The sequence below is a fragment of the Protopterus annectens genome, chromosome 15.part0 (genome assembly GCF_019279795.1).
Source record: "Protopterus annectens isolate FY-2018-M chromosome 15.part0, PAN1.0, whole genome shotgun sequence".
NCBI classification, from domain to species: Eukaryota; Metazoa; Chordata; order Ceratodontiformes; family Protopteridae; genus Protopterus; species Protopterus annectens.
Window position 1 is genome coordinate 327,636,594 of NC_056749.1, and position 20,985 is coordinate 327,657,578.

Sequence of the window (20,985 nt, forward strand, 5' to 3'; positions counted from 1 at the left end):
AACCAAGACCCAATCCTCCAAAGGCAGGCGTCCTGTCTGGTGGACCCCAGCCATAAACAAACTATACAATAGAAGAAGGAAGCTACTACATGATAGAGCAAAATCCCAAAAAGGGAAGGCATCTCTGATCAGTATTAGCAGAAACTACGGGCACTCATAAAATCGTCTAAGGCCAGCTTCGAGAGAAAAATTGCACAGGACACTAAGGATAATCACAAGGCTTTCTTTAGTTATGTTAGGAACCTGGGTGGGAATTCCCAGATATGCTCAGAATTAGTCCAAAATGACAAAAAATACACCGAACCCACAGACATTGCCAACATCCTAGCTGACAGGTTCAGCGCAACCCCCCCCCCACCAAAACGGCAAATATCTATCCCAGCAGAGTGCTGCCCCCCTGACATCTCAGATCCTCAGGTAAAAGCAAAAAACACAGCATCAATGGGACCAGACGGTGTCCCGGGCTGTGTCCTACATGAACTCCAAGAAAAGCTAAACCCAAACCTAAAACTACTGTTCAATGTCAGCCTTACTACAGGATATGTACCCAAACAGTGGCGTACAGCAACAGTGGTCCCTCTCCATAAAGGTGGTGCCTCAACGGATCCTGGAAACAAGCCTGACTAGCTTGGTCTGCAAAGCTATGGAAAGGATCATCATGGACCTCATAAATAAAGATATTGGGGACCTACAGATACTGGATCCTATCCAGTTCGGCTTTGTTAAGGGCAGATCCTGCCTCTTAAACCTGGTCAATTTCTTTGAAACAGTCACCAAGGCCATTGACGAGGGGAAGGTGGTCTACACAGCCTACCTGGACCTCGCAAAAGCCTTCGATACAATACCCCACTCGGGCATTATAGATAAGCTCACCAGCTTACATATAAACCCCTATGTCACTAGATGGGTTGCAAACTGGCTCAAGGACAGAACCCACATGGTTAGAATTGCTGGAGCCATGTCAGACTCCAAACCAGTTACAAGTGGCGCCCCACAAGGCTCAGTCCTGGGACCTCTCTTGTTCGGTATATATTTCTTGGAGGTACAGGCCAACACGGAAGGACTGTGGCTGACCAAGTTCGCAGATGACTTCAAACTGGGCGCCATAATAGACTCTCCAGCCGACACAAGCATCCTCCAAAAGGGCCTCAGAAACAGGCAACTGGTGCCAGAGCCATGGCCTCAAGCTAAACGCCAAAAAGTGTATAGTCATCCCCTTTGGCAAAAACAAAGTGCCCACAAATTACCACATAGGTGGTAATCCATTAAGTACTTAAGAAGTAATTAGGGACCTGGGGACCCAAGTTGATAGCAATCTCTCATTTGACAACCACGTGGCCAAAGTGGTTAGAAAAACATTTTATATAGCCCACCTAATCATGAAGGGATTCACATCTAGATCAGGGGAGGTCATCGTGCCTCTTTACACATCCCTCATCAGGCCCATAATTGAGTACAGTGCCCCTTTTGGGATGTACCTTACCAGACACCTGCTGCAACTGGAAAGACCCCAAAAGTACCTCACCAAGAGGATCAAAGGGCTCAAACAGATGCCATATGCTGCCCGGTTAAAGAAACTCCAGCTCTACTCAGTGGCATACCGCCTGCTCAGAGGCGATCTGTGCCTGACGTATAAAGCCATGTCCAACCCGGAATTAATGGACATGCTGCACCTCAGAAAATCCAAATCCCATCGAGCTACACACTCGAGAGACTTGAACCTCAGCAGTGAAATAAATAGGACATGCTGGAGGGACATATTCATAACCCAGAGGCTCCCTTCACTCTGGAATGAAATCCCAGTCCAGGTTAGGCAGAGTCCCTCATTGACTCTCTTCAAGAGGAATCTTGATGAGTGGATGGGAGATCGTAGGTTTATCCCGGGTATCACTTCTGTGTCACTGTTAGACAGAGACACAGTATACTAACCTCGAAAAAGGGCATAGCAAAATTAATTTAAAATGGGTGGCGAAAGCCAAACACACTCTGGCTAGGCTTATAAATGCCCTATGGCAGATAGCCTAGTATGAACCTATGAACCTATGAACTTACAGTTTTCCAGTAACTATTCAAACTTGTTTCTGCTGGCTTTGTGCATAACTCAGTGTAGTTGCACCTCTTAGCCTTTCTGTCAGCCATTAGACCCCTACCCAGCATCTAGACCAGTGTCAGGCAGTTTCTGAAGACCATGTTGCACCTCAAGATTCTCCAGTGGACCATAGCTACAGCCTGGGGATCTCAGCTTTATGACAGAAAAGCTGACCTTACCACCTATTTGGACTGTTACCTTAAAATTCTGGTCTTGAAAAGACATTTTATTAGTTGTTGTCAGTCAGGAGAGTTTCAGAGCTTCACGCACAGAAGTACAAAGAATCTTTCCTGGTATTTCACAAAGGTAGAGTGAACCTGCATACCAACTCCTCCTTCATGCATGACATTATTACTGAAATTATCATGAACCAAGTAATTTAGTTACCAGCATTTTCCCCTGCACCTCAGAACAAAGGGAGAAGAGTCTTACACTCACTAGACATTTATATACAACTGAGATACTGCCTGGACAGAATGATGGACATTAGACAGACAAATTATTCCTAGACTTTGCTGAAAATAAGAAGGGAGTAACAACATGTGTCCAATCGGACAATTTCTAAATGGATTGCACAATGCATTTTCTTTTGTGACAAGGCCCATTGCAAGCCTCTACAAAGAAAGGTTGGATCACATTCTGTCATGGCCACAGGTAATAATGTGGCATAACTGAAAGATGTTAGTGCATGGGATGTTTTTGAAGCAGCAACATAATCCTCAGTCCATACTTCTTATTATCTTGCTTTCAACCCTAGAAGGAAAAAGAATATGGTGTGGACCAGTTCTTTCTTTTGACTGAGACACAGGTGTGTGTTTGCAGATTGGGGGGGGTGCTGTGTCAAGACATTCACAGAGCTTTGAGAGTCAAGTCACTTACTTGGTCATTTATCGATCTGCGACTATTTCTCATAATCAGGAATTCTACTTTAACCAAGATCCTATACAAACAGCTACTGTTACAGCGAGTTGCTCACACATCTGCATTTCTGTTAGTTTAGGGCTAAAAGTAATTATCCTAACCAGTAGGATGTGTTCATTTAGGAGATGTAGAAATGGACATACAAAGCAAACCAGAAGATAACATCATCATAGTCTGTGTCTGTTCAAATATGAATTTTTAAGATACTTTTTTCCCAAAAACATGTTACATCTCTGACTATGGTTGTAAGAGTTCATGTTAGTTTTTTTTTCTTTTTTGTGCATTCACATTAAATCAGTTTTGTGCACTTTTTATTAAAGCCTTTCTTTAGATACTGCCAATAACACCAGTATTGTTTGTGACTGTCATTTGGACAAAAGGAATTTTTTTTGGTTAGCTGCACATGAAGCTAAATCCAGAGAAGTCAGAAATTCAGGGGACAATACAAAAAATGGGCTACCAAAACTCAACACTCTCTTGGGAGTTTATGATTCTTCATATTCCCCCGGAGAATTTAGATAAATCAAAAAGGATTGTTATTATGAATATTTGCTTATTAATGAAATTATATATAGCCACAAATTGGTTGAACCCAGCCCAGACATTGTGGGAAAATTTCAGATTGTTGGCAATAAAACACATTTTAGCCCATAAATTGTTAATTAGTGATCACAAGAAAAATATAAACAATATAAAAATATGGGAGCAAATTTTCAACGTTGTGTTGGCTTAGAGGTTCCTATCCACTTTCTCTCGGGACCTATAGTACAGTGTAAAATCAATCTTAGATTAGACAGAGGATGTAGAGATAATACAGATTGTTGGCTTTGATTTATTAATGTTTTTTTCTTTTGCTTGTTAGTGCTGTATCTATTGTCAATACATGAGGTTGACATATAATGTGAAGTTAACCAATGGAAGCATTTTGTATATACTGTACATAGTGTGTGAATTTGTAATATGGTTGTGAAAAACAATAAAAAATGATTATTGGAAAAAAAAAAAAGAAATTCAGGGGACAAAATAGCTTTATAAATAGATAGGCTGTGGCACAATACTGAATAGATTAGAAAACTGTACTAAAGTCAGAAACTTACTAATGTGTACTGGTACCCATATCTTATTGAACTGGAATATGAATAGGGTATTATTCACCATATTGAGGTTGTGATGCAAAGCTACAGGTTGTTGTTATTTAATTATTTGTTGAATATATTGTCACTAAGGCTGACAGTGGATGATAGGCATTGCATTCTACCAAAAAGTGATACAGCAAACAAAAAAAAGAGTAAAAAAACATACTATTTTAAATGTGTTTGTCTCTGTGGCAGTAGTGTCCCCCCCCCCCCAAAAAAAAATGTACTGGCCACACAATTCCAAACCAAATTCAAAAATGATGAAAAAAAATCATATTGTATTTATTTGATGTCCTTCAAGAATGCAACTGCAGTCCTGACATATGGGTTGTCCATTTGTTATAATCACTGGACTGAGAGTAGAAATTCACATTTTATGTTAATAAACCGCTGTAATTGCTAGAATACAGGGCATACATTTTTTTTTCCTTTTCCAAGATGGGAGTTGGATACTCCCTTCTCCAGTGCTGTATTCTGATTTATGGTAGGCTTTTCAAAAAGAAAAAGGTTTTTTTTTAGCTAGTAGCAAATGTAGTCTTTGTTGTGTTGGAAAGTGTTTTTGGCAGAAGCCCCTACATTTAAGGCACAATGTTAGACTCTCAGCAGTCATGCCTTCATTCAGCATAAGAGATTAGCACGTGTGCATATACTGATTTGGCCATTACACAATATAATGATCACAGCCTGGCACTTAGTAAGATCTTAAGTGGCATGTGTACTGTCTGGTGTCAGTTCTAATAAGGATTCAACTCCCTCTGCCCCAGTAATACTTTCCTGATTGTGCTTGCATACAAAGAAGACTGAGCCCATCCCCCTCACAGACATATACACACACACACACACACACACACACACACACTCTCTCTGTCTCACACACACACACACACACACACACACACACACACACACTCTCTCTCGCACACACACACACACACTCACATTCTCATTTACAAATTTACGCATAGGGGATTCATTGGGCTGTCAAGCTTTCCAAATGTTATGTGATGTAGTAGTCTGTCCACTTATTTTCAGAAAAATGTTGCCTTTCTTGTTGTTATGACTTTAGCATAGCCAGCATCCTTTGTGAGCACTGGAACTATATAAATGATGATTTAAAAAAATATATATATAGTTTATCCATTGTAAGTCATATATGACAGTCCCCTAAATTAACCAATTGTTTATGAACAGCATTTGTACAGATGCATCACAAAGATGCACAGAACATTTACAGTAGTCCAAGGAAGTAGCAGATGGAGTACAGTTTCAGCTATGTCTATAAAAATGTGAGGAATGAAAATCCCAGTACCATGCTAAAGGAAATGTGTGCATCTTCTGTTGCACTGGAGTGCAACATCAGGGCTGCATTCTCCATGAGTTTTGTCCTGTTTTTTCTTCCTTAATGAAGTGTCTTTATGATCTGCACACTTGTGGTATTCTGATGGACACAATGCATATTGTATACATATTCCCAATGGTTAAGTTCTGAACTTTTTTTTTTTTTTTGCAGAAATAGTTATTCTGCACTTACCTTGCTATGTTTTGCAAAGGCTGAGTGACAGCTTACAAGCTCATAGAAGATCCTGATGTTACCTTAATGTAGTGTAGGCTTTTGGCATGGTTAACCAAATGATGGTAATTGCTTCTCTGCAAGGCATTAAAAACAGTGTGGTTCTGCATTACTATAATCTTCTCATTTTGTTGTCTTTGTTTACCTCTTGTGTCCTGTTTATACATTTATTTTCCTTTTTATACATATAACTTCTGTATTTTATTTTTCGTGTTTTATTCATCTTTTAACCTGAAATGTACTATTCTCCACCTTCCGCAGTGGATATTGTAATGTGTTGTGAATCAGGTAAAGATATATCCATCTGTGCCTCGGTGTATAGACAGAAAGTCATGCACACATAGGGTGCTGGACTAGCAACTCTACCTCGTAAAAAACGTAACTGCTACAGAAGCAACAACTGACTGGAGGGGTGCTTATTGGGTGATATGCCACAATGTCCGAAACAGCGACAAGAGAGAGAGAGCAAGAGTTGCACACATAAATACATGCACAGACACACGAGTGTTTTATATATGTATGTGTAATATATATATATATATATGTGTGTGATACATATACACACACACACATGCATGTGTCAGAGCAGTTGAGTTAGTCAACTCTCTTATCATCAGATAACATCAGACATTTTTTTTTCGAAATTCAACTCAGTGTTAGCCATTAATGAAATGCATAGGGAAGATGGGATTTGTGCCCCCTCACTCCCACCCACATGACCCATAGTTAATTCCTAAGACTATTTACTGGGTCAATTTCAATTAAAATTTCCTGACAAATTATGATTGAGTGATGTTTTATTAATGAATGATATTCTTTCTCTCTCTTTTTTATGTATGTATATGTTTAGGAGGGATAGAAGTAAAAGGAGATTCTGTTGCAATTTTTGGCATGAAGTCTACTAGCACACAGTATATTGTATGATGTGAGACTGTATTCCCAGTAACCTCACAAAGACTGTCAATCTTCAACCCTTCATCTCTAAGCTACCATTGAAAGTGGACAGGTTAGGCAAAGTGATTGTTAAAAATTCCATTTTCATGGAGTTAACAAGCTGTCTATTTCGAGAAGACAAAGAAGATCCAGTTGCTGTGAGGTTTTTATCCCTGTAGGGCTTAGTGGAATTTCCTATACATCTCATAGCTTTGTGCCATTGTACCGCACCCATTAAAAAGATGCATTGGTCATTTCTGTAGAGTGCGATCTAATTAGCCCCCCCCCCCCCCCCCCCCCAGCAAATAAGAGAACACTTGAGCTATCCACAATAATGACTGTTAACATGCTGGATCCTTGACAAGCAAACAAAATGCTGTGCTCTGAAGGGATGGGGAGAAGCTGGCTGTGAATCATTTTTTTGTGGGAGGGGGAGAGATTTAAAGCTCATTGTATCTAATAATTAGTCATGCTGGAAAAATAATTAAGTGAGAATCTGTCTTAGCTTGGCGTGTTGGTGCCCTGCTGCTACAGAGGAAGAAGAGAAGAAGGAGTGTTAGATGTTAAACATGAAGAAACCCGGCCTCAAGTTTCAATTACTTCAGTCTAACATACTCCCTGGGAAAGTTTTTTTTTCTCTATTCTGAATGCAAAAATTTACCCACTTATCTGAAATTAATTTCTGTTTTTCCTGCAAATGTAGTAACCTCTTACTGGACTGTAAAGATGTTTTCTGTCTGTTACTGAGGTGTTGTAACAGTGTCTATCTGTTCGTAATACAAAGCAATGTTTACAGGCAAAAATTAAGTCTGTATGTGTATATGTATATATATATATATATATATATATATGTGTCTTGTATGTATATATATATATATATATATATATATATATATATATATATATATATATATATATATATGTCTCTCGCTCTCTCACTCTCTCTCTCTCTATATATATATATATATATATATATATATATATATATATACACACACACACTTGCACCATTATTGCAGAATAGTTAGGTTTGGTTGTGCTATTTAGCACAAGCATCTTTGTATGCTGTGCTGTACCATTAGTTCCATACTGCAGTGGTTTATAGTACTGAATTTAATGGGAACACTATGGCTTTTATGCTAATAGTATATATTGGCATTGGCATCAGTCACCATTTCCTAATTTTGTACTTAGAGTGGGATGTCACATCAACAGTAACCAAGTTGCATAGAGCCAGATTTCACATCACCGGATAGTTATTCCTGATGCACCTAATGGCATACACACACACACACATATATATATATATATATACACACACATATATATATATATATATAGTCTGCTTCTAAATCTTGAAAGCTCATAATCTTGAAATTCAAAATACTGAGTCCAAAATCTTGAAAGTTCAAAATACTGAAAACTCAAAATACTGAATTTCATAATATTGAAAAAACAGAGTACACCAACACTTACAATATTCCAACACAACTACATAACAAAACATATTACTCTTCTCCAATTATAAGCAGGGGGGCAAGCCCCCCTGCACCCCCCATGTGGGGGGCAAGCCCCCACATCCCCTGCTACTTAAATATATGAACTCCGAGATCACACTACACAGAAGAAAACAGCAAACATACCATTACGTGCTTCATGACTGCCTGTTATAACCTTAGTCATGTTCCCTTTTAATTTGCTATACAACAACATAACTCGTCTTAGTGTAGTAAAGTGCGATCTCGGAGTTGATATATTTAAGTAGCAGGGGGGGGGTTGCCCTCCTGCTAATAGTTGGAGTAAACTAATATGCTTTTCTCTTTTATTTGTTTCTCTATGTACTTTTGGTGGAGTATAGTAAGTGTTAGTATCCTGTAGTTTTTTTCAATATTATGAAATTCAGTATTTTGAGTTTTCAGTATTTTGAACTTTCAAGATTTTTGATTCAGTATTTTGAATTTCAAGATTATGAGCTTTCAAGATTTACAAGTGGACCTATATATATATATATATATATATATATATATATATATATATATATATATATATATATATATATTTATGCATATACATATGTATGTATATACATATTTATATGGTTTACTATCAAAATCCCAAACATCATAATAAATTTGGTCGAAATACAAAATATCGTTGATAAATGTTGACAGTCTGCATATTAGTTAGCTAATAAGGTTGAAACTACATACCACTATCAAATTTGATATTTTTGGCTTCCATGGTTTTTGTTTCCCTGCTGCCACTTACCTGCCAGCAGTACGAACATATGCAGTTCAGTACTGCAAACCGCTGCAGTTAATGTTTTTTGGGGGGGGGGGCAAGCCTCCCTGCACCTCCCACACCACCGTCAAATTATAAATTCCAACTCAGAGATCGCACTACAGTGAAGAAAAGGGTAAATTTTGCGATCTGCAATGTACCGTAATCTGTATTCGTAAAGTTGACCTTATATTAGGAAATACACAGTGGCATTTGGTAAAGGACACTCGTTGAATTGTAGTACATTTTGATAGTAAACATATATATATATATATATATATATATATATATATATATATATATATATATATATACACACACACACACACACACACACACACACACACACACACACACACTCACACACATACAGAGAAAGAGAGAGAGAAACTGCAAGAAAGACACAGCCAAGCTTGGGTCTTCACTGTGTAAAACCTTAAACCTCCTGTAGTGGAATCCCATGTGATATATGCAGATGATCCCTTAAGAGGACCTACCAGTGTTTCAGCTACATTGCTTCTGAATGCCTCAGATTTTTTACTTTTTATTTCTTTATGGGCAGAGTCAAGACCTCACTTGCTGTAGACATGCATGATTTGGCTTTTTTTTTATTTTTGGCTTCATCAGTACTTCATAGTTGGATTGTTTGGCTGTACTTTAGAAACCCAGAGCTTAAAATCTAGCCTGATGTCCGTTAGCTTTAGGGTGCCAGAAAATATCCCAAGTAGCATCCAGGCCTCCACTACAGAAGGTTTAAGGTTTTACTCAGTGAAGACTTTAGTCTGACTGCATCCCTTTTGCATTTTTTCAATGGTTTATCTGTGTGTGTGTTTACATATATATGTACACATAGATAGATGGATACACACACACACACACACACACACACACACACACACACACACACACACACACACACACACACACACACAGAGTCTCCAGTCCTTTCAGTCTCTTTTGATCAGGCAAACATTGGCCCTACAGAGATGGTCTCCATACATGCAGAATCCTGCGTGAGTCCAGACTGCAATTTTGACAGTCCTCACTGCCCACACTGTCATCCTGATATGGTTGCAAAGTAAGGATGTAGTCCATGAAGGGTTGGATGTTTCAGTGATGGAGGAAACTGCCTACAGCAGAGTTATATTCAGTGTAACTCACTAAGACCCCTAGGATTCTACACAAGCAGAGGGTCAGTGAGGCAATGACATTAGAATGCTTAAAGTAGAGATGCCTGCATAATGAGTGTGGTATATAAAAGATAATCTAGTTCTGTCAGCCACACCCCTTCTCAGAATTGATGCCAGTGTCCTTACACACTTGTCACACACACATGCATTTGTAAGCATATGAATACTTATACACGTATTGCTCACAAACACACACATACATACCCAGTGTCATCATCATCCTTGCTTTTGGTGGTGGCTAGAACAGTCAGCAAGACAGTGCCAATTTACCACTGTTTTCCACCTGGGGAAGGTGTACTTGTGACTTACTACTCAGTGCTGCCTCCTTCCCATATTTCATGCCTATTGCCATCCACATGGTAGCCCACCATTTTTGACAGTGATCCAGCTTAGTTCAGATTTTTTTAGCTCTTAGGGTGGTCAGTTATGTTTCACATTTCTGCACATTTATACAGATTGCATTTGGGCCATTGAAATTAGAAAATGTTCATAACTTGTATCACTACTGTCCTCCACAAGTACATTCCATTCATTTACAGAAACATTGTTTTTCTCTTTGAAGCATTCCAAAAGTGAGGTCACATTCAAACCCTGACTCTGGACTTTAAGGTTTGGAGCAGTGGGAACGGAGACTGAATCAGTTTTTAGGAAGGTATTTTCTTTCTGCTGTTTAGGAAATCATGCCGATAGACTAAAGAATGGGTAGTAGGACTGGTGTGTGCTAACAGTCATCATTACACACTTGGTAGAGTCCTTGCGTCTTGTCTGGTACAAATTAGTAAAGATCGGAAAGAGAATTACTAGTGTGAATTTGTTGCGCCACTTGTTCAGGTGCTTCTTTGAAGCTTGCTTGGGTTGCTGCCATTAGCCTGTGATGAGTCACAACCCAGCTGATGTTCATCATGTTACCCTGCTGCAGTCATCACACTTGGGTTATCCTGTCGTCAGGCGGTCCCGCAGTCGGCCGGAATTCCAAAGTTTTGGTCCGGCGTTGGTTGCTGTTGCTTCTTCCCTGACGTCAGTGCACCAGGGGTATATATAATGCAACCGACGCCATTTTCTTCAGTCTTTCTTGCCGCGCGGTGCCCGAAGCAGAAGCAGTTCGCAAGTGCCGGTCGGTCGACTCCTGAGATTTTCGAAGTCGAATTTCAGATCCGAAGTCTTCAGTAAAGCTAAGTACCCCGTTGGGGAAACTTTTCTTGCCTCAGACTGATGTCAGAAAAAGTTAACACTTGTATTTCTTGTGGGAAGCAAATACCTCATAAGGATTTCCATTCTTACTGCATACCTTGCCTAGGCCCAGACCACGACGTCACTGGTTGTCATTTTTGTGCTAGGTTTAATAAGCGTACTATAAAAAGATGCTTTGATTTCGCACAACACTACTTCGGTAGAAAATTTAACTACACTATGCAGTCGGAGCAACCGACTACTGGCGTGCACAAAAAACGCAAGGATAAGGACAGGCAGCCTCGACCCAAGCCAGACTCCGAGGCCTCGGCTGGTCCGGTCTCCGGTTCACTGGTCTTCAGTGAGGCTCCGACGCAGCCCCTGACTACCGCAGATCTGGAACCCGAGACCGCTTTGGAACTTTTGACGGAAAGTATTAGGCTTACGCAGCCATTTTTTTAGCCCCTACTGACGACACTGCTGACAAAGATGTCAGTGCTGCAGAAACACCTTCGGTTTCTGAAGGCATCTTCAGACTGACGACGCTCACCATAAAAGTGTATCCTAAGACTAAGACTCCTATTAAACCTAAAAAGACTGCACTTCAGTCTCCAGTTCAAGGCCCCATGCCTAAGAAACAGATGCTCAAAATGGCTGAAGATTTGATCTCTTTAATCAGGGGTTCCCAACCCCCACCCGACAAAAGGCCTAGACAAGAGGAAGATTATGCCTCCTCTGAACAAGTGTCTATTTCCTCAGGCTCCTCTGAGGACCAAGATTACTCCTTCTCCCCCTATGAAGATTCTGATGCTGAGGATTCTATTCCCGCAGCTTCTCCTCCTGAAGACTACTCCTTTGGGGAAACATTACACACTATGAGGGAACATTTTCACTGGGAAGGTCAGGACTACTCTGACTCAAAGAAAAGGCTCAGAGAGTTTCTTTTACTCCCCCAGCACAGACCACTTGCCATCCCCCCAGTTTTAGACATTGTGGATGATGTTTACTTAGAATCCAGTTTGAACTCAGATTCTCTGCCTCCTGCTCCGGCCAAACCTGACAGATACTATAGAGTGCCTGATTCCCACAAATTTCTTTATAAAAGCCCTGTTGCTGATCCAGAGACTATCTCCCAGGGTCCCAAAGGGGCTAAGGCTTCTACGGCAAAAAATCCTGTACCCTCTGAAAGGGACTCCAGAGCACTAGACAGGTGGGGGAAAAAGGTTTACACCTCAGCCAATCTAGCTATGAGGGCACTAAATTGCCAATTTCACATGCTAAAATATCAGCAATTTCTAATGTCTCAGTTAAAACAAAAAATGAGCACACTCCGTCAACAGTCTGAATTGAAAGAAATGCAGGATCTGTTGCATGCAACTGAACAGGTGGGCAAACATACTTTACAATGTGGATTTGATTCTTTGGAGGCTTCCTGCAGAGCAGCTGTCATTGGGTCTGTTATACATAGGCTTGCTTGGTTAAAGGAACAAACTCTGCCTGATCATGTTAAAGCAAAGCTTCTAGATGCTCCCTTACAACAGAATGTTCTTTTTGGAGTTAAAGCAGAGGAAGTCTTAAAGAAAATGGAGGATAAGGCAAAATCTATGCAGACAGTCAAAGATTTCCTACAGGTACAGCCCCCTCGCTTCAGCAGAAATTGGCCAACAAAAAAGTGGTCCTTTCCAGCTACTGACAGACCACAGAGGGGTAAATACAGACGTCCAAGAGGCAGAGGACAACCCCAAGTCCAGTACAAACCTCGACAATGGGGCACTGCAGCACAGAAGGGAGGAGAAGACAGGTCCCAAACTACCAGAAGGCAAACTCAATGACTTGCACCTCATCTGGCCAAGCAACACTCTCTTGGCAGCCCCCATGGGTGGAAAACTCGCACTTTTTTCAGACAACTGGCACATTGTCACAAAGAACAAGTGGGTCCTAGACATAATTTCATGAGGATACAGATTCCTTTTTCACACCTTGCCAATGAAAAGAGGAATGCCAAACCTGCCACAAAATCAATGGGCAGAGGCACAAAAACAAATTACAGCTCTCATGGACATGACAGCCATTCAACTGGTACCTACTCGAGAGCAAGGCCAAGGATTTTACTCAAGACTCTTTCTGGTTCCCATAAAGGACAATGCCTGGAGACCAATTCTGGACCTTTCAACTCTAAACACCTTCTTACAAGTACCCAAATTCAAGATGCTAACACTACAGGAGCTTCTTCCCATGTTGGGCAAGAAAGCATGGCTAATAACGTTGGACCTCAAGGAGGCATACTTGCATGTCCCTATCAGACAAAGTTGCAGAAGATACCTCCGTTTCATTGCAGGTTCAACCCATTACCAATTCTCTGCACTGCCCTTTGGCTTATCTACTGTGCCCAGGGTCTTCACAAAATGCCTGGCACCAGTAATTGCATACTGCAGACAAAGAGGAATTCAAATATACCAATACCTGGATGACTGCCTCATCCAAGCAGAAAGCAAGGACATCCTCTTACAACATCTGGCTTTTGTAAAACATTTCCTACGTTGCCTGGGGTACACAGTAAACGAAAAGAAATCAAAACTAGTACCCTCACAAAATATGACATTCCTGGGTGCCAGCTTGAATACAACGGCCCAGAAGGCTTATCTGACGCCAGACAAACAACTACAACTGACTCAATATTTCAAAACAATGGCAACAAAGACCCAACTGCCTGCAAGAAAAATTCTGCAGGCCTTGGACTTCATGGCATCTTGCATACTACTAATACCATTTGCAAAGCTGCATATGAGGAAATTACCGTGGTACCTAAAAAGCGTATGGTCTCAACACAGCCACAGCTTGGACACAATGATATCTCTCATTCCCTGCCTACAACAGGAGTTTCTATGGTGGTCACAGGCATGTCACCTCAACAAGGGACAGCCTTTCACCTTGCCCCCAGCCAGGCAAACTATGACAACAGATGCATCGGACTACGCCTGGGGGGCACACATGGCAGGACAGTGCGTTCAAGGCGTATGGACTGCAGAACAAAGGAATCTGCACATCAATCAAGAAGAGATGCTAGCTGTACAGAATGCAGCCTTCAAGAATCTATTACATCCAGGACAACTTGCAATAAGGACGGACAACACCACAGTAATGTGGTACATAAACAAACAAGGGGGTACACACTCCTACCCTCTATGCAGGCAAGCAATGACCTTGTGGAACACAGCTCTGGCTTACCACGTTCAGTTACAAGCTCAATTCCTGCCAGGAAAAAGGAACACATTGGCAGACGACCTCAGCATAAACATCATAGATCCCCACGAGTGGAAACTGGATCCACAAGTATTTGCAATGATAACTCAAAAATGGGGCCTTCCAGACACAGACCTGTTTGCCAGTCCTCAAAACTATCAAGTGACAAAATTTTGTACAAGGACACTTCACCATCAAGCTTGGAAAGTGGATGCACTCTCATTCAGTTGGAAAAACCTGACAGTATATGCCTTCCCTCCATTGCCTCTCCTCACAAAGGTGCTTCTGAAAGTCAGAAAGGAGAGACCACGACTGATACTCATAGCCCCAGACTGGCCACGCCAGCACTGGTACCCACTATTGAGGAATATGGCCCAGGGCTCACCTTGGATTTTATCACAAATTGCTCATTTGCTCACACAGCAAAACAATCAGATTCTTCACAGCCAGCTCAAAACCTTAAGTCTGGCTACATGGCACATCAACTAAGCTTCCGGCCAGCTCCTCTTTCCCAAGCAGCTAGGAGGCCCAGCACCAGGAAGGCCTATTCGGACAAATGGAAAAGGTTTTGTGCCTGGAACCAAGCTAAGGGCCAAAACACACTTCAGCCTCTCATGCCTCAGATTCTACAGTATCTAACTGAGATGTTGCACAAAGGACTTTCTTTTTCTTCCAGTAAAATCCATGCATCAGCTATTTCAGCCCACTACAACACCGAACCACCCTTATTTTCACATCCACTTCTAAGGCAGTTCCTCAGAGGGGCAAAAAAACATTAGGCCCCCCAGGAAAGCACCTACACCAACATGGGACCTCAATTTTGTTCTGGAAAAACTTACGCTACCTCCCTTTGAACCAGCTTTCTCTGCAGATCTACAGTTCCTATCATGGAAGACTGCCCTGCTGCTAGCAATAACTTCAGCTAGAAGAGTCTCAGAGCTGCAGGCACTAATGGCAGTGGAACCTTTCCTCATTTTCCATCAAGACAGAGTTTCTCTATGAACTAATCCTTCCTTCATGCCTAAGGTGGTTTCCAGTGTGGCTTTAAATCAAACCATTCACTTACCCACCTTCTTCCCAAATCCACAAAACAAAGGAGAAAGACTCCTGCATTCCTTGGACATTCACAGGCAACTTCATTACTACTTGGATAAAACTAAGGCTTTCAGAAAATCTGACCAGCTCTTTGTATCCTATGCTACAGCTTCACAAGGGAAGGCTATATCAAAACAAACCATTTCCAAATGGACAGGACACTGCATTCGTTTTTGCTATACCCATCATGGAAAACCAGTTCCTGCTACCATTAGGCCCCACTCTACCAGGGCAACAGCTACATCTACAGCCTTCCTCAGAGGGGTTCCAACCAAGGAGATTTTGGAAGCTGCAACTTGGAGTTCTGTACACACCGTTACCAAACACTATCACTTACCACTTTACTCTAAGACTGGGGCTGGCTTCGCCACTGCAGTTCTGCAGGGCCTTTTAGCCTCCTCTAACCCTCTATAACTCCTCCACCCATCCTTAGCTTTGGGATTCTACTCAAGTGTGATGACTGCAGCAGGGTAACACGATGAACATAGTACAGTTTTGTACCTACCATAAATGTAGATGTTCGAGTGTATACCCAGCTGCAGTCCAGGTTACCCTCCCTCCATCCCCTCTGATCTGACTGGCTAAATCTCTACAATACCTTCCTGATGTATTTGCTTATAGCTGGAGGGATTTTGTGTTTGTGCAGAAATTACTTAATTTGGTACTAATTAATGACCACCTTTTTGGGGGCACCTGACATCTGGGGCAAGAAAAACTGAAGAAAATGGCATTGGTTGCATTATATATACCCCTGGCGCACTGATGTCAGGGAAGAAGCAACAGCAACCGACGCCGGACCAAGACTTTGGAATTTCGACCGACTGCGGGACCGCCTGACGACAGGATAACCCAAGTGTGATGACTGCAGCAGGGTGTACACTCGAACATCTACATTTATGGTAGGTACAAAATTGTACTTTCTGCAATGTTCAGTGGAAAAAATATGAACATGTAGGGTAAAGGGACAATGTATTACTATGACCACCAAGTCCAAACTTCTGTCATCACTGAACCTGGAATAGCATGAAATGAAAGAATAGGTGGTATAGTGTGAAAGATAAGAAGGAATACTTGTCTTGGTTAAAAATGGCCTAGATTCATCCAGCAGAATGGGAGAAAAGACTATCAGGTAGGGTTCTGAGGTATGAAGACTGTCTTTTTCCACAGAAAAAACATCAATCTACCCTAGGCCAATAACTGTCCTGCGGTAAGTAACATATGGTGACTGGAGACCTTGCAGCAGTATGTATTCATCTCAACAATAATCTGTATTTTAAACAAAAGTTAAAAAAGCATACTCTGTAGTTATAACACCAATATACGAGGATGTATGATGCAAAGACATATGACTGAGAAAGCATGGAAAAATGTCCAGTTCTGCTAACAGGATTAGGACATGGAAGCTTCATGCATGCAACTCTGCTCTTAGAAGCACCTTTTTTTTCAAAACATATTTTATTTTCCATGAAATTGTCACAATAATTCAATTAATTTTGATAAATAAATAGATAACACAAGTGTCAAGTTTTATCTCTTTCCACCAATTATTATTTTAAGCATACACTTTTCTTCTATGCATTGGGAGAGATAGCCGTTTGTGAAATAATATAGTGGTTGACCTGCAGAACAGGAAAGAATAACACCAGTGGCTTTATGGGCATGTAATTGTCTGCAGGAGTACCTTGAGTGAAACACTGGTAGAGCACAAACACCTTATTTAAGTAGTTAAAGTGCGCATGTGTTGTCTGCATCTGTTCCCAGCCACATTTATGCCTGCTAGTTGAGGCTGATCACTCACCTCTCTTTAGTCATTTCACAAGTGAAGCTAATTGTTCAGATGCACTCACTTTATGGCCCTCACTTTACAACCCCTTTTGGAATTACAAAAGTAGAACTTTATTTTTCTGCTGATAGTTGTGCATCTGGACTTTATCCCTTATGAGACCAAATTCTCATACTTTGTGTATATATTGTGTATATATATATATATATATATATATATATATATATATATATATATATATATAAATAATTTTCTCGGAACGAGATTGTTGTCTTTTTTTTCTTTAGATAGGTATTTGTATTGTTTATTTGTGTTTTTGAGTTACCATATTGTTGTTATTATTTGAAAAAAGAAAATTGAAATAAAGAGATTCTGGAAAAAAAAAGGTTTGGAGCAGTGCTAACTAGTTGGTCTGTAACCAGGAATGCCTAAACAGATGGAGAGGATTATTCTCAAGGATGTCAAGCTTTACATGCTTCTGTAAGTAGTCAGTCACACAATTTTCATGTCAGGAACCTTGCACGTGAGTGTAGTAAATGACCAAGTGAACACAACTTGTTACACCAGCATATTAAACAACTAGGTAGAAGATTGATTTTATTTCTGATTTCTTCATATTTTTTATTAATCTGTTAAACAAGTAAAAATATTATGCAGAAGTGTCTTTTTGCAGATGTGAAAAAAGGATCAATTGATTTGCTCAGTCAAAGATGTGATTTTAGAGGAAAAAAAGGAGTCAAAGTTGAGACTATAGAATGAAGCTATTTCAAACTCTCAGTTCTCTGTGTTTGACTACCACATTGTTTTGATAGTGTCTGCTGCCAGTGTGTTACATAGTTGGCAGATGTGGAATGCATTCACTGGAGGAAACACTGCAAGTGTTTAGAAACGTCTTACTAATCAGGTACTTTTCATATGATGTGAACTGGGATGATAGAGCTTGCCCACAGGTGTCATAGGTAAATACCCAGTGCGCTACATACACTGTGTCACACTACTGAAGATGTTCTCTAAAATAAGTTTCTGTTAGCAGTCATGATTCAGATTAATTTTAAAAACGTCTGTGAATCTGATCAGTTTTAAATATTCGGTTCCCCATCCCCACCATACTCCCAACACACACACTTTATGTAAAGTTGTTCTAGTGTTTGCTATGATTTAATTTAATTGCTTGCAGTTTGTAGTTTGTCTAGATCATGAGTAGGGTCTCAATTTGGCTCAGTTATGTCATCAGAATGACTTTTTATCTCAATGTATTTTATGTTTCTTTACAGCTACATCCAATGGAACCTTGGAAGGACTGGAGAACAGAGAAGGGGGTGTTTGTAGGACCCATTGGATGAAGATAATTATGAAAGTTGGCCAAGGTATGCCTCTTTTCAATCTGAGCATGAAGTAAAGTGCACATATGCACGTGCGTTTACACACACACACACACACACACACACACAGACACTGCTGATACAAATTATTGGCTTTTTATGTCTAAAACAAAAATTGTGGTGAAGTCCTAAGACAATGTAACTATAGTGTAAACCGGGAACCCAACAGTAGATCTACAATAAAATATAACTGCTACAAAATAAAAAGTTGTTTCACTTTACTGTGCATTATTTATTTTAATGTATAGTTTCCTCTTACTCAATCTTCAAAATAACCTAACACTTAAATAGCTGTTAATGTTACCATGTTGTGCATGTGCAGTCACTATGCATGCATGTTAGGAGAAATGTAAAACTGTACCAAATTCTTTGCAAGTCAAAGTGACTGGCGCATATCTACAGTAGTCCATAATAAACACAAGTATATCACAGAAAGCAAAATCTTTCTTCTTGCTAGCATTCTTACAGAGATATACAGTGTTCATTTTGAATGTTTACCTAGATGCAAAAAGTAAGGATAAAAATAGGTTTTATTCCATCAAGGTTCAGATTTTTAATTACTTTTCAGCAAAAAAAAAATTGGTGTCAATGATCAGGTTGTCTCCGAGGTAAAAAAAAGTGGTCACACTCTCACATGGTTAAGCCTGTGTGCACCTCTTTTTTATTTCTGTATTTATACTTGGTGCCCTTTGGCTTGTTGCACTACATGCTGTCCTGTCTTTTAAGAACTCCCCACTTTTTCATCTTCATTGCTGTGGAGTCATACCTGTTACACCTGCGTAGCTGAGAGCTTCCATTTTAATTTTAACAACTGATTATCCGAGACACACAGCTGTAACCTAGCCATAGCCATCTACAGAAGTACTTTAAGACTGCTTTCTGCAAGGCATTTGTATCTATTTATTTAGTCAAGAGTGAAGGGTGACACAGTGGTGAGGGCGGCACAGTGACGCAACTGTAGTGTTGTCGCCTCACAGCAAGAGGTTCTCTGATTTGATTCTCGACTGGGTTGCCTTCTATGCAGAGTCTGCATGTCCTTCTTGTGTTTGCGTGGATTTCCTCCAGATGGCCCGGTTATCTCCCACATTCCAAAGACATTCAGTAGGTAGAGTGGACACTTCAAATTGGCCATAGATGTGAGTGTTCATGCAAGTGTGTGGTGTGGAAGAACTACTGCAGCAGGGCTAGCCACCCAGCACTGTAAAACCTTGGCTCTAGATTACTGTCACTGTTGAAGTGACACCCCACCCACATGAGCAAAAATGGGAAAAAGATGTTGTAGATGGATGGACGGAGGGATGGACTTAGCCAAGAGTGACAAGGCACATGTGCATTTTCAGGACTGATGTAGAAACAGCCTCAGGTTAAATAAACAAATAAGACTTCTTGTAAAGTCCTCCAAAGCAAACTTTGAATCCAAATTAGCTGCCTCAACTAAGGACAACCGTAAGGCGTTCTTTAGTTGCATCTGTAACCTAAAAGGAAAGGCCCAGATTTGTGGCAAAGTGGTAGTTAGTGATACCACATATGCTAAGCCTGTGGACATAACTAATTTGTTGGCCAACAGGTTCTGTGAAAACTTCACTCCCCTGTCCCCACCACATGTACCCCATGACATCCCTACCACCTGTCCCTATCTTGTATCTTTAAAGAGCAGGTCATAGAGGCCCTCTCTAAGAACACCTGATAACATCCCAGTCTGTGTCCTACATGGGTTCAAACAAGAATTAGCAACACCACTTGGTACTCTTTTCAGTCATAGTCTAAGCACTGGCTTCTTTCCACCTGAATGGAAAAAAGCCACTGTTATTCCCTTGCACAAAGGTGGTGCTTCCACTGACCCCTGTAACTATAAACCTATTAGCCTGACTAGCCTTATCTGCAAGGCCATGGAGCGGATCATCATGGAACATATCAACAAAGATATAAGCCTACTCAGTTTGGATTTGTCAAAGGGAGATCATGCCTGTTAAGCCTGGTGAACTGCTTTGAGACAGTCACCAAGGCCCTGAACGAGGGAAAATCTGTGCATGCAGCCTATCTAGACATAGCCAAGGTGTTTGACACTGTCCCCCACACAGCTATCATTGACAAACTCATCCAGCTAGGTATTAACCCTTATATCGTCAGATGGTCATTAACTGGCTTACTGATAGAATACATATAGTAAAAATAGGGGAGTCCACATCCAAC

The 20,985-nt window shown here is 40.6% G+C and overlaps 1 protein-coding gene across 1 annotated transcript in view; it reads left to right on the top strand.

Moving 5' to 3' along the window:
- Window positions 1-20,985, top strand: part of EFNB1 (ephrin B1) — a 763,535-nt gene that overhangs the window by 662,592 nt on the left and 79,958 nt on the right. The window contains exon 3 of the mRNA XM_044057094.1: window positions 18,685-18,777. Within this exon, the coding sequence (XP_043913029.1) occupies window positions 18,685-18,777 (93 nt within the window). The remainder of the gene's footprint in view (window positions 1-18,684; window positions 18,778-20,985) is intronic.